General features: G+C 46.5%; 1 protein-coding gene across 2 annotated transcripts in view; it reads right to left on the bottom strand.

Annotated features, from left to right (window-relative positions):
* LOC132819294 (uncharacterized) overlaps positions 1–191 on the bottom strand; it is a 51,675-nt gene extending 51,484 nt beyond the window's left edge. For both annotated transcript variants that reach the window (XM_060830732.1, XM_060830733.1), the window contains exon 1: positions 32–191. In XM_060830732.1, coding sequence (XP_060686715.1) covers positions 32–83 — 52 coding nt within the window. In that variant the 5' untranslated portion in view covers positions 84–191. The remainder of the gene's footprint in view (positions 1–31) is intronic.
* Positions 192–12,733: the final 12,542 nt, after the last annotated feature.

Here is a 12,733-nt window from a genome sequence, read left to right as displayed (position 1 = left end):
GCTCCCTCACTAAACCGAAGCCCATACTCACCCAGAGCAACACAGAGCGACAGCACCATTACCCAGAGCACTCTGCACATCATTCCAGGGGACAATCCTGTCAGTCCAGCTGCTGTACTTCACAGGAGAGAAATCTCACCAACTTATGTAGCAGAGGCAGAGGCAGGGCCGATGGTGCAATGTTTCTGTGTTTTCACAGAGCTGCAGAAAGAGGAAGGAACTATTAAAGGGAAGAAAGATGTTCACAGGCTCTCAAGAAATATTTGAAATATCAATGCTCAATCATAGGCCTGCAGCTGCTGTTAGGTTGGTGATAAAATGAGTCAGTGTCTATGTTACTCCTCAAGATCATACATCCTGTGTTACTGAGTGTGTGAGGATCAGGCAGGGTCAGGACTGGTCACTGAGACATCGTTCCATCACTGGGTTCCTGTCACAATCAGGCAACATCACAACTGCCAGGCCTCTGCCATAGTTTCCCTTAAACCTCACTCCATAAGACTCTAAGAAACAGGTTCTTGGCTGATACTCCTCATTTCTATTTTACTGTATTTTCCCACAATCCTTTAATTCTACAACTGCTGCAGAAACTATCGATCTCAGTGTTAAATAAGCACAAGAACTCTAGCCCCACTGCTCTCTCTCACACCGACTCACAGCCCCCTGACAACCGCCTTTTAAATTCCAGTGAGTCACACGGAATACAGGGAGAACTAACCATTTGGATACAGAACTGGCTCAAAGGTAGAAGACAGAGGGTGGTGGTGGAGGGTAGTTTTTCAGACTGGAGGCCTGTGACCAGTGGAGTGCCACAAGGATTGGCACTGGGACCTCTACTTTTTGTCATTTATATAAATGATTTGGATACGAGCATGAGAGGTACAGTTAGTAAGTTTGCAGATGACACCAAAATTGGAGATGTAGTGGATAGCGAAGAGGGTTACCTCAGATTACAACAGGATCTGGACCAGATGGGCCAATGGGCTGAGAAGTGGCAGATGGAGTTTAATTCAGATAAATATGAGGTGCTGCATTTTGGGAAGCAAACCTTAGTAGGATTTATACACTTAATGGTAAGGTCCGAGGGAGTGTTGCTGAACAAAGAGACCTTGGAGTGCAGGTTCATAGCCCCTAGAAAGTGGAGTCACAGGTAGATAGGATAGTGAAGAAGGTGTTTGGTATGCTTTCCTTTATTGATCAGAATATTGAGTACAGGAATTGAGAGGCCATGTTGCGGCTGTACAGAACATTGGTTAGGCCAGTGTTGGAATATTGCGTTTCTCCCTCCTTTGGAAAGATATTGGGAAAATTGAAAGGGCTCAGAAAAGATTTACAAGGATAGAGTCATAGAGATGTACAGCATGGAAACAGACCCTTCGGTACAACCCGTCCATGCCGACCAGATATCCCAACCCAATCTAGTCCCACCTGCCAGCACCCGCCCATATCCCTCCAAACCCTTCCTATTCATATACCAATCCAAATGCCTCTTAAATGTTGCAATTGTACCAGCCTCCACCACATCCTCTGGCAGCTCATTCCATACACGTACCACCCTCTGTGTGAAAAAGTTGCCCCTTAGGTCTCTGCTATACCTTTCCCCTCTCACACTAAACCTATGCCCTCTAGTTCTGGACTCCCGACCCCAGGGAAAAGACTTTGTCTATTTATCCTATCCATGCTCCTCATAATTTTATAAACCTCCATAAGGTCACCCCTCAGCCTCTGACGCTCCAGGGAAAACAGCCCCAGCCTGTTCAGCCTCTCCCTGTAGCTCAGGTCCTCCAACCCTGGCAGCATCCTTGTAAATCTTTTCTGAACCCTTTCAAGTTTCACAACACCTTTCCAATAGGAGGGAGACCAGAATTGCACGCAATATTCCAACAGTGGCCTAACCAATGTCCTGTACAGCCGCAACATGACCTCTCAACTCCTGTACTCAATACTCTGACCAATAAAGGAAAGCATACCAAACGCCTTCTTCACTATCCTATCTACCTGCGACTCCACTTTCAAGAAGCTATGAACCTGCACTCCAAGGTCTCTTTGTTCAGCAACACTCCCTCGGACCTTACCATTAAGTGGATAAGTCCTGCTAAGATTTGCTTTCCCAAAATGCAGCACCTCATATTTATCTGAATTAAACTCCATCTGCCACGTCTCAGCCCATTGGCCCATCTGGTCCAGATCCTGTTGTAATCCGAATCATTTGGAGTAGCAGAGCAGCAGGACTGTAGTACAGTGGTAATGTCCGCACTGCTAGTCCAGGAGCCCTGTGTGTGTAATAAAACCCTGAACGGGCTGTTAAATCTGATATGTTTAAGTACCGAGGTCTCAGTGCAGCCTGAGCTTGGTAAGTTAGGTCAAGTGGGAATGAAATGGTCTCATCACCATCTGAGTTGCTGCGGTTGGGAGCTGGATGGTGAGGAGCTGGAAAACTAGCCTGTTTTCAATAAATCACATGTACAGTTAGCAACTCGGCTGAGTGGAAGATGGAGCCTGTGGGGTGTAGGATGTCACAGATGCATCATTTGATAGAGCTCAGCACATTTGCAGGAGGTGTCATCAGCTGCAGAGATCTGAGCTGTGGGCGTTTTGGATGTTGGGTATGGCTGGGGTCACTGTTGAGGAATTTGTGAGACAGAGGACTCTGTGAATAGACAGAAGTGGGTACTGCAGGTGCTGGAGATTAGAGTCAAGATGAGAGTGGTGCTGGAAAAGCACAGCAGGTCAGGCAGCATTCCAGGAGCAGGAAAATCAATGTTTTGGGTAAAAGTCCTTCATCAGGAATTCGGATTATTGGAATAGCACACTTAAAGAGGTGAGCCCCCACTGCAACTTGGAGACTGCAAGCAGAGAAGGAATTGGAAGCCACCAGGCAGTCCAAGAAAACCAGGCAGTTCCTAAAATGATCTCAGTCACACACCAGTTTTCCACTCTGGATTTTGGGAACGACAATGGGCCCTCAGAGGAGAGAGTCAAAGTAAGATCAGAGGTAGCATGACCAGCTCACCTAAGACCAGAAGACCATAAGGTATAGGAGTGGAAGTAAGGCCATTCGGCCCATCGAGTCCACTCCGCCATTCAATCATGGCTGATGGGCATTTCAACTCCACTTACCAGCATTCTCCCCGTAGCCCTTAATTCCTCGAGACAACAAGAATCTATCAATCTCTGTCTTGAAGACATTTAGCGTCCCGGCCTCCACTGCACTCTGCAGCAATGAATTCCACAGGCCCACCACTCTCTGGCTGAAGAAATGTTTCCGCATTTCTGTTCTGAATTGACCCCCTCTAATTCTAAGGCTGTGTCCACGGGTCCTAGTCTCCTCGCCTAATGGAAACAATTTCCTAGCGTCCACCCTTTCCAAGCCATGTATTATCTTGTAAGTTTCTATTAGATCTCCCTTAATCTTCTAAACTCCAATGAATACAATCACAGGATCCTTAGCCGTTTCTCGTATGTTAGACCAACCATTCCAGGGATCATCCGTGTGAATCTCCGCTGGACACGCTCCAGTGCCAGTATGTCCTTCCTGAGGTGTGGGGACCAAAACTGGACACAGTACTCCAAATGGGGCCTAACCAGAGATTTATAAAGTCTCAGTAGCACAACGGTGCTTTTATATTCCAACCCTCTTGAGATAAATGTCAACATTGCATTCGCTTTCTTAATCACGGACTCAACCTGCATGTTTACCTTTAGAGAATCCTCAACTAGCACTCCCAGATCCCTTTGTACTTTGGCTTTATGAATTTTCTCACCATTTAGAAAGTAGTCTTTGCTTTTATTCTTTTTGCCAAAGTGCAAGACCTCGCACTTGCTCACGTTGAATTCCATCAGCCATTTCCTGGACCACTCTCCCAAACTGTCTAGATCCTTCTGTAGCCTCCCCACTTCCTCAGTACTACCTGCCTGTTCACCTAACTTCGTATCATCAGCAAACTTCGCTAGAATGCCCCCAGTCCCTTCATCCAGATCATTAATATATAATGCGAACAGCTGAGGCCCCAACACTGAACCCTGCGGGACTCCACTTGTCACTGGCTGCCATTCAGAAAAAGAACCTTTTATCCCAACTCTCTGCCTTCTGTTAGACAGCCAATCCTCAATCCATCCCAGTAGCTCACCTCGAACACCATGGGCCCTCACCTTGCTCAGCAGCCTCCCATGTGGCACCTTATCAAAGGCCTTTTGGAAGTCTAGATAGACCACATCCACTGGGTTTCCCTGGTCTAAGCTACTTGTCACCACTTCAAAGAATTCCAACAAGTTTGTCAGGCATGACCTCCCCTTACTAAATCCATGTTGACTTGTTCTAATCAGACTCTGCTCTTCCAAGAATTTAGAAATCTCATCCTTAATGATGGATTTTAGAATTTTACCAATAACCGAAGTTAGGCTAATTGGCCTATAATTTTCCATCTTTTGTGTTGATCCTTTCTTGAACAAGGGGGTTACAACAGCGATCTTCCAATCGTCCGGGACGTTCCCTGACTCCAGTGACTTTTGAAAGATCTCAACCAACGCCTCTGCTATTTCCTCAGCCACTTCCCTCAGAACTCTAGGATATATCCCATCGGGGCCAGGAGATTTATCAATTTTAAGACCTTTCAGCTTTTCTAGCACTATCTCTTTTGTAATGGCAACCACACTCAACTCAGCCCCTGATTCCCTTTAATTGTTGGGATATTACTCATGTCTTCCACTGTGAAGACTGACGCAAAGTACTTGTTAAGTTCTCCTGCTATTTCCTTATCTCCCATCATGAGGCTTCCAGCATCAGTTTGAAGTGGCCCAATGTCTACTTTTGCTTATCATTTGTTTCTTATGCATTGAAAGAAACTTTTACTATCATTTCTAATATTACTGGCTAGCCTACCTTCATATTTGATCCTCTCCTTCCTTATTACTCTCTTTGTTATCCTCTGTTTGTTTTTGTAGCCTTCCCAATCTTCTGATTTCCCACTGCTCTTGGCCACTTTATAGGCTCTCTCTTTTTCTTTAATACATTTCCTGACTTCCTTTGTCAGCCATGGCTGTCTAATCCCTCCCCGGATAATCTTTCTTTTCTTGGGGATGAACCTCTGTACAGTGTCCTCAATTATACCCACAAACTCCTGCCATTTTTGCACTACTGTCTTCCCCGCTAGGCTCTGCTTCCAGTCTATTTTTGTCAGTTCCTCTCTCATGCCCTCATAATTATCTTTATTTAATTGTAACACCATTACATCCGATTTTGCCTTCTCTCTTTCAAACTGCAGACTGAACTCTACCATATTATGATCGCTGCTTCCTAATTGTTCCCTTACTTTAAGATCTTTTATAAAGTCTGGTTCATTACATAGCACTAGGTCCAGAATAGCCTGCTCCCTTGTGGGCTCCATGACAAGCTGTTCCAAAAAGCCATCCTGTAAGCATTCCATGAATTCCCTTTCTTTGGATCCACTGGCAACATTATTTATCTAGTCCACCTGCATATTGAAGTCCCCCATGATCACCGTGACCTTGCCTTTCTGACATGCCTTCTCTATTTCCCGGTACATGTTGCGTCCCTGGTCCTGACCACTGTTAGGAGGTCTGTACATAACTCCCATTATTTTTTTTGCCTTTGTGGTTCCTCAATCCCACCCACACAGACTCCACATCATCCAACGCTATGTGATTCAGTGCCATAGATTTAATTTTGTTCTTAACTAACAAGGCCACCCCACCCCCTCTGCCCACCTCCCTGTCTTTTCGATAAGTTGAAAATCCTTAGATGTTTAACTGCCAGTCCTGACCCCCCTGTAACCACGTCTCTGTGATACCTACCACATCATAATCATTCACAGTGATCTGTGCCGTAAGTTCATCTGCTTTGTTACGAATGCTACGAGCATTCAGGTAAAGTGCCTTAATGCTAACTTTATCATTAGAGATATTGGAAATCATGTGATGTCCTAAGTTATCCTTCCTTTTTGCTGCATTCCCAGTCTGCCTCGAGTTTAGATCCGCCTGCACATATGCTATCCTGTTGCTCATCTTTCCATTTAACTCCATACTCCCTGTTGCTTTCATTTTTAAAGTCCTACTGACCACCCTATTTATCCTCTTCGCTAGAACATTGGTACCTGATCGGTTCAGATGGAGACCGTCCCAACGGTACAGATCTCCCCTGTTCCAAAACTGATGCCAATGCCCCATGAAGTGGAATCCCTCTTTCCCACACCAATCCCTCAGCCACGTGTTTACTTCCCTAATTTTCTTATCCCTATGCCAATTGGCACGTGGCTCGGGCAGTAATCCGGAGATTATGACTCTTGAGGACCTGTGCTTCAATTTCCTTCCTAGTGCTTCATAATCCCCAAACAGGTCCTCCACGCTAGTCTTGCCAATGTTGTTAGTCCCAACGTGGACCACAACAACTGGATCCTCCCCCTCCCGCTCCAATATCCTTTCAAGCCGATTGGAGATGTCCCGCACCCTGGCACCATGCGAGACTCCCAATCCGGCTTGCATAGGATACTGTCTGTCCCCCTAATGATAGAATCCCCTATAACAACTACTTGTCTATTAGCTCCCCCCTCTTGAATGGCCTTCTGCACCATGGTGCCGTGGTCAGCTGGCTCATCCTGTCCAGAGCCCTTTTCCTCATCCGAACAGGGAGCAAGAATCTCATACTTGTTGGACAAGGTCAAGGGCTGAGGCTCCTGCACTCCTGAACTCAGGTTCCCCCTACCTGCCTCACTTACAGTCACACTCTGATGTGCCTGATCACTAGCTGAATGTGAATTACTTAATCTCCCAGGTGTGACTGCCTCCTGAAACAAAATGTCCAGGTAACTCTCCCCCTCCCGGATGTGCCGCAGTGTTTGAAGCTCAGATTCCAGATCATCAACTCTGATCCGGAGTTCTTCCAGCAACCAACACTTGCTGCAGATGTGGTCACTGCTGTTCACAATGGGATCAGCCAGCTCCCACATCATACAGCTACAGCACATCACCTGCCCAGCCATCTCTGCTTAGTTAATTACTTAGTTACTTTGTACAAGTTTGAGTTAAAATACTTTCTGATACCTCTCTGCTATAGTCTTTTCCTAAAAAAGAATTAATAGATATACAAAAAAAGTAATTTTTTAACCACTGTGTGAGGAAAGGGGGAAGAGCTGGGCTAACAGAGGATTCTCGATGAACAAGCATTTCTGTGAGTGGGACTGTACGATGGCCTCCCTAGCACAAGGAGCACATTGCTCTGTATGAGGGTAACCAATCAGGAACCATCGTCCATGTTGGTATCGACACTGAGGAAAAAAAGGTTCTGCAAGTATTGATAAGGTTAGGGATCTCCCCGGGAGCTGGGAAGGAGATCGAAAAGCAGGTTCATCAAAGAAATAATTTCAGGACTACAGCCAGGCCCGTGCGAGAGTCGATTTAGAAACAGGAGCATTGAGCAATGGGAAATGGAAATCCTGGCTGGAAATATGGTGCAGGAGGGCGGGCACCAGATTTCAGGGGCACTGGGAGCAGTTCTTTGGTTTGGCAGGAGGTGGTGTGACCGTGTGTGTGGATGTGTGTGTGTGTGTGTGTGTGTGTGTATGGGTGTGTGTGAGGGTGGTGGTGTATGTGGGTGGGTGTGTGTATGTGGGTGTGTGTGTGTGGGTGCGTGTGTGGGGGTGTGTGTGGGTGTGGGTGTGTGTGTGGGGGTGTGTGGATGTATGGGTGTGTGTGTGGGTGTGTGGGGGTGTGTGTATGTGGGTGTGTGTGGGCGTGTGTGTGGATGTATGGGTGTGTGTGTGAGTGTGTGGGTATATGGGTGTGTGTGTGTGGGTGTGTGGGTGTATGGGTGTGTGTGGGTGTGTGTGTGGGTGTGTGGGGGTGTGTGTGGGTGTGTGTGTGGGTGTATGGGTGTGTGTGTGGATGTGTGTGGGTGTGTGGGTGTATGGGTGTGTGTGTGGGTGTATGGGTGTGTGTGTGGGTGTGTGTGGGTGTGTGGATGTATGGGTGTGGGTGTGTGGGTGTATGGGTGTGTGTGGGTGTGTGTGTGGGGGTGTGGGGGTATGTGGGCGGGAGGTGTGTGGGTGTGTGTGGGTATGTGGGGGTGTGGGGGTGTGGGTGTGTATGGGTGAGTGTGTGGCTGTGTGTGAGGGTGGTGGTGTATGTGTGTGGGTGTGTGGGTGTGTGTGTGTGGGTGTGTGTGGGTGTGTGGGTGTATGGGTGTGTGCGGGTGTGTGTGTGGGGGTGTGGGGGTGTGTGGGCGGGAGGTGTGTGGGTGTGTGTGGGTATGTGGGGGTGTGGGTGTGTGTGTGGGTGTGTGGGTGTGTGTGGGGAGGGGAGCCGCGTTGCTGGAAGGTGGCCGGTCGTGGGGTCGATGGTTTAGGGTGTGATTATCTGGGGAATAGGGGTCTGAGACCAATCTCAGATTCAATTGAAGCCAGCCAAGAAAAAGGAAGTGGGGAAGGAGTGAGCAAATGCAGAAGAAATGGCGTGAAATGGAGACCAAAGGTGAAAACGTTCAATTAAAGGCATCTCTCCCAGTATCAGAATTACAATCAGAAAATGATGGAAAAATTCAGCAGGTCTGGCAGCATCTGTGGAGAGAACGCAGAGCTGAGCTTACAGGTCCCGAAACGCTTCTTCCGAAACACTACTGCCCATGTTGATTCTGATTTCCAGTTACTGCGACTCTCTGATTTGGGGCGATCTGAGTCACATTGCACCGAGATGTTTTCAATTTTCAGTCTGAAGAAATTGGACTTTCTTTCATGGAATGTGAGTGATGCTGCCAGGGCTGGTATTTATTGGGATGTGGGTGATGCTGCCAGGGCTGGTATTTATTGGGATGTGGGTGATGCTGTCAGGGCTGGTATTTATTGGGATGTGGGTGATGCTGTCAGGGCTGGTATTTATTGGGATGTGGGTGATGCTGCCAGGGCTGGTATTTATTGGGATGTGGGTGATGCTGTCAGGGCTGGTATTTATTGGGATGTGGGTGATGCTGCCAGGGCTGGTATTTATTGGGATGTGGGTGTTGCTGCCAGGGCTGGTATTTATTGGGATGTGGGTGTTGCTGCCAGGGCTGGTATTTATTGGGATGTGGGTGATGCTGCCAGGGCTGGTATTTATTGGGATGTGGGTGATGCTGCCAGGGCTGGTATTTATTGGGATGTGGGTGATGCTGCCAGGGCTGGTATTTATTGGGATGTGGGTGTTGCTGCCAGGGCTGGTATTTATTGGGATGTGGGTGATGCTGCCAGGGCTGGTATTTATTGGGATGTGGGTGATGCTGCCAGGGCTGGTATTTATTGGGATGTGGGTGTTGCTGCCAGGGCTGGTATTTATTGGGATGTGGGTGATGCTGCCAGGGCTGGTATTTATTGGGATGTGGGTGATGCTGCCAGGGCTGGTGTTTATTGGGATATGGGCACGTTGCTGCCAGAGCTGGTATTTATTGGGATGTGGGTGATGCTGCCAGAGCTGGTATTTATTGGGATGTGGGTGATGCTGCCAGGGCTGGTATTTATTGGGATGTGGGTGATGCTGCCAGGGCTGGTATTTATTGGGATGTGGGTGATGCTGCCAGGGCAGCTATGTTATGTCCATGTTGAGCCTCCCTGATTCTACCACATTGTTGTGAGTCTGGAGTCACAAGAATTAAGAATGTATTAATATATTCCATTTCCCAATTAGGTAAGGATGGCTGATTGCAAACATGGCTTAATGACAATCAACAGTTGTCTCCAGTTTTCAAATTCAGATTTTTATTGAATTCAAATTTCTCCATTTGCCATGATTGAATTTACACCCATGACCCTGGAACTTTAACCTGGAGTTCGAAATGTCAAGTGCCTTGTCAGTATCAATGCCCCATAACCTTTGCTCGAATGTAATTGCAATTACAGAGACAGGGCTCCACGGAGACCAAGACAGGAACGTGAATATCTCAGGAAATTCTACATTTCAGATGGATATTTCCAAAGGCAAAGCTGCTGGGGGACACCTCCTAATAAGAGCCAAGGGCAGGCAGGGACAGGGTGGAACTAATAAATTAAACTGCATTTATTTCAATGCAAGGGGCCTAACAGGGAAGGCAGGTGAACTCAGGGTATGGTTAGGAACATGGGACTGGGATATCATAGCAATTACAGAAACATGGCTCAGGGATGGGCAGGACTGGCAGCTTAATGTTCCAGGATATAAATGCCACAGGAAGGATAGAAATTGAGGCAAGAGAGGAGGGGGAGTGGTGTTTTTGATAAGGGTTAGCATTACAGCTGTGCTGAGGGAGAATATTCCCAGGAATACATCTAGGGAAGTTATTTGGGTGGAACTGAGAAATAAGAAAGTGATGATCACCTTATTGGGATTGTATTATAGACCCCCCGAATAGTCAGAGGGAAATTGAGAAACAAACTTGTAAGATCTCAGCTATCTGTAAGAATAATAGGGTGGTTATGGGAGGGGATTTTAACTTTCCAAACATCAACTGGCACTGCCATAGTGTTAAAGGTTTAGATGGAGAGGAATTTCTTAAGTGTGTACAAGACAATTTTCTGATTCGGTATGTGGATGTACCTACTAGAGAAGGTGCAAAACTTGACCTACTCTTGGGAAATAAGGCAGGGCAGGTGACTGAGGTGTCAGTGGGGCAGCACTTTGGGGCCAGCGACTATAATTCTATTAGATTTAAAATAATGATGGAAAAGGATAGACCAGATCTAAAAGTTGAAGTTCTAAATTGGAGAAAGGCCAATTTTGACGGTATTAAGCAAGAACTTTCAAAAACTAATTGGAGGCAGATGTTCACAGGTAAAGGGACGGCTGAAAAATGGGAGGCCTTCAGAAATTAGATAACAAGAATCCAGAGAAAGTATATTCCTGTCAGGGTGAAAGGAAAGGCTGGGAGGTATAGGGAATGCTGGATGACTAAAGAAATTGAGGGTTTGGTTAAGAAAAAGAAGGAAGCATATGTCAGGCATAGACAGGATAGATTGAGGGAATCGTTAGAAGAGTATAAAGGAAGTAGGAATATACTTAAGAGGGAAATCAGGAGGGCAAAACGGGGACATGAGATAGCTTTGGCAAACAGAATTAAGGAGAATCCAAAGGGTTTTTATAAATACAATAAGGACAAAAGGGTAACTAGGGAGAGAATAGGGCCCCTCAAAGATCAGCAAGGCTTTGTGTGGAGCCAGAGAAAATGGAGGAGATACTAAATGAGTATTTTACATCAGTATTTACTGTGGAAAAGGACATGGAAGATATAGACTGTCGGGAAATAGATGGTGACATCTTGCAAAATGTCCAGATTACAGAGGAGGAAGTGCTGGATGTCTTGAAATGGTTAAAAGTGGATAAATCCCCAGGATCTAATCAGGTGTACCCGAGAACTCTGTGGGAAGCTAGAGAAGTGATTGCTGGGCCTCTTGCTGAGATATCTGTATCATCGATAGTCACAGGTGAGGTGCCGGAAGACTGGAGGTTGGCAAACGTGGTGCCACTGTTTAAGAAGGGGAAGGGAACTATAGACCAGTGAGCCTGACTTCAGTGGTGGGCAAGTTGTTGGAGGGAATCCTGAGGGACAGGATATATATGTATTTGGAAAGGCAAGGACTGATTCAGGATAGTCAGCATGGTTTTGTGCGTGGGAAATCATGTCTCACAAACTTGATTGAGTTTTTTGAGGAAGTAACAAAGAAGATTGATGAGGGCAGAGCAGTAGATGTGACCTATATGGACCTCAGTAAGGTGTTTGACAAGGTTCCCCATGGGAGACTGATTAGAAAGGTTGGATCTCATGGAATACAGGGAGAACTAGCCATTTGGATACAGAACTGGTTCAAAGGTAGAAGACAGAGGGTGGTGGTGGAGGGTTGTTTTTCAGACTGGAGGCCTGTGACCAGTGGAGTGCCACAAGGATCGGTGAAGGTGGCGTTTGGTATGCTTTCCTTTATTGGTCAGAGTACTGAGTACAGGAATTGGGAGGGCATGTTGCGGCTGTACAGGACATTGGTTAGGCCACTGTTGGAATATTGTGTGCAATTCTGGTCTCCTTCCTATCGGAAAGATGTTGTGAAACTTGAAATGGTTCAGAAAAGATTTACAAGGATGTTGCCAGGGTTGGAGGATCTGAGCTACAGGGAGAGGTTGAACAGTCTGAGGCTGTTTTCCCTGGAGCGTCGGAGGCTGAGGGGTAACCTTATGATGAGGGGCATGGATAGGATGAATAGTCAAAGTCTTTTTCCTGAGGTCGGGGAGTCCAGAACTAGAGGGCATAGGTTTAGGGTGAGAGGGGAAAGATATAAAAGAGACCTAAGTGGCAACTTTTTCACACGGAGCATAGTACGTGTATGGAATGAGCTGCCAGAGGAAGTGGTGGAGGCTGGTACAATTGCAACATTTAAGAGGCATTTGGATGGGTATATGAATAGGAAGGGTTTGGAGGGATATGGGCCGGGTGCTGGCAGGTGGGACTAGATTGCGTTGGGATACCTTGTCTGCATGGACATGTTGGACCAAAGAATCTGTTTCCATACTGTACATCCCTATGACTCTAAGATCACTGCATTATTAAGAAAACATATTGGTCGAAGGATCGATATGTGGCCTTTGTTTGGAGGAGTTCTAAGAAACAGCAATGGTTGATAATTATTGGTGTTAGTAATTTATATGCCATCAAGCCACAGTCCTAATGTTGGGCACAGTATCAATCAGGGGATTACAGATTGATATAACATGGGTAAGACAGTTTCAA

This window comes from Hemiscyllium ocellatum, chromosome 10 (genome assembly GCF_020745735.1).
Source record: "Hemiscyllium ocellatum isolate sHemOce1 chromosome 10, sHemOce1.pat.X.cur, whole genome shotgun sequence".
In the NCBI taxonomy this organism is placed as follows: domain Eukaryota; kingdom Metazoa; phylum Chordata; class Chondrichthyes; order Orectolobiformes; family Hemiscylliidae; genus Hemiscyllium; species Hemiscyllium ocellatum.
This window is presented reverse-complemented; position numbering and strand designations above follow the sequence as displayed.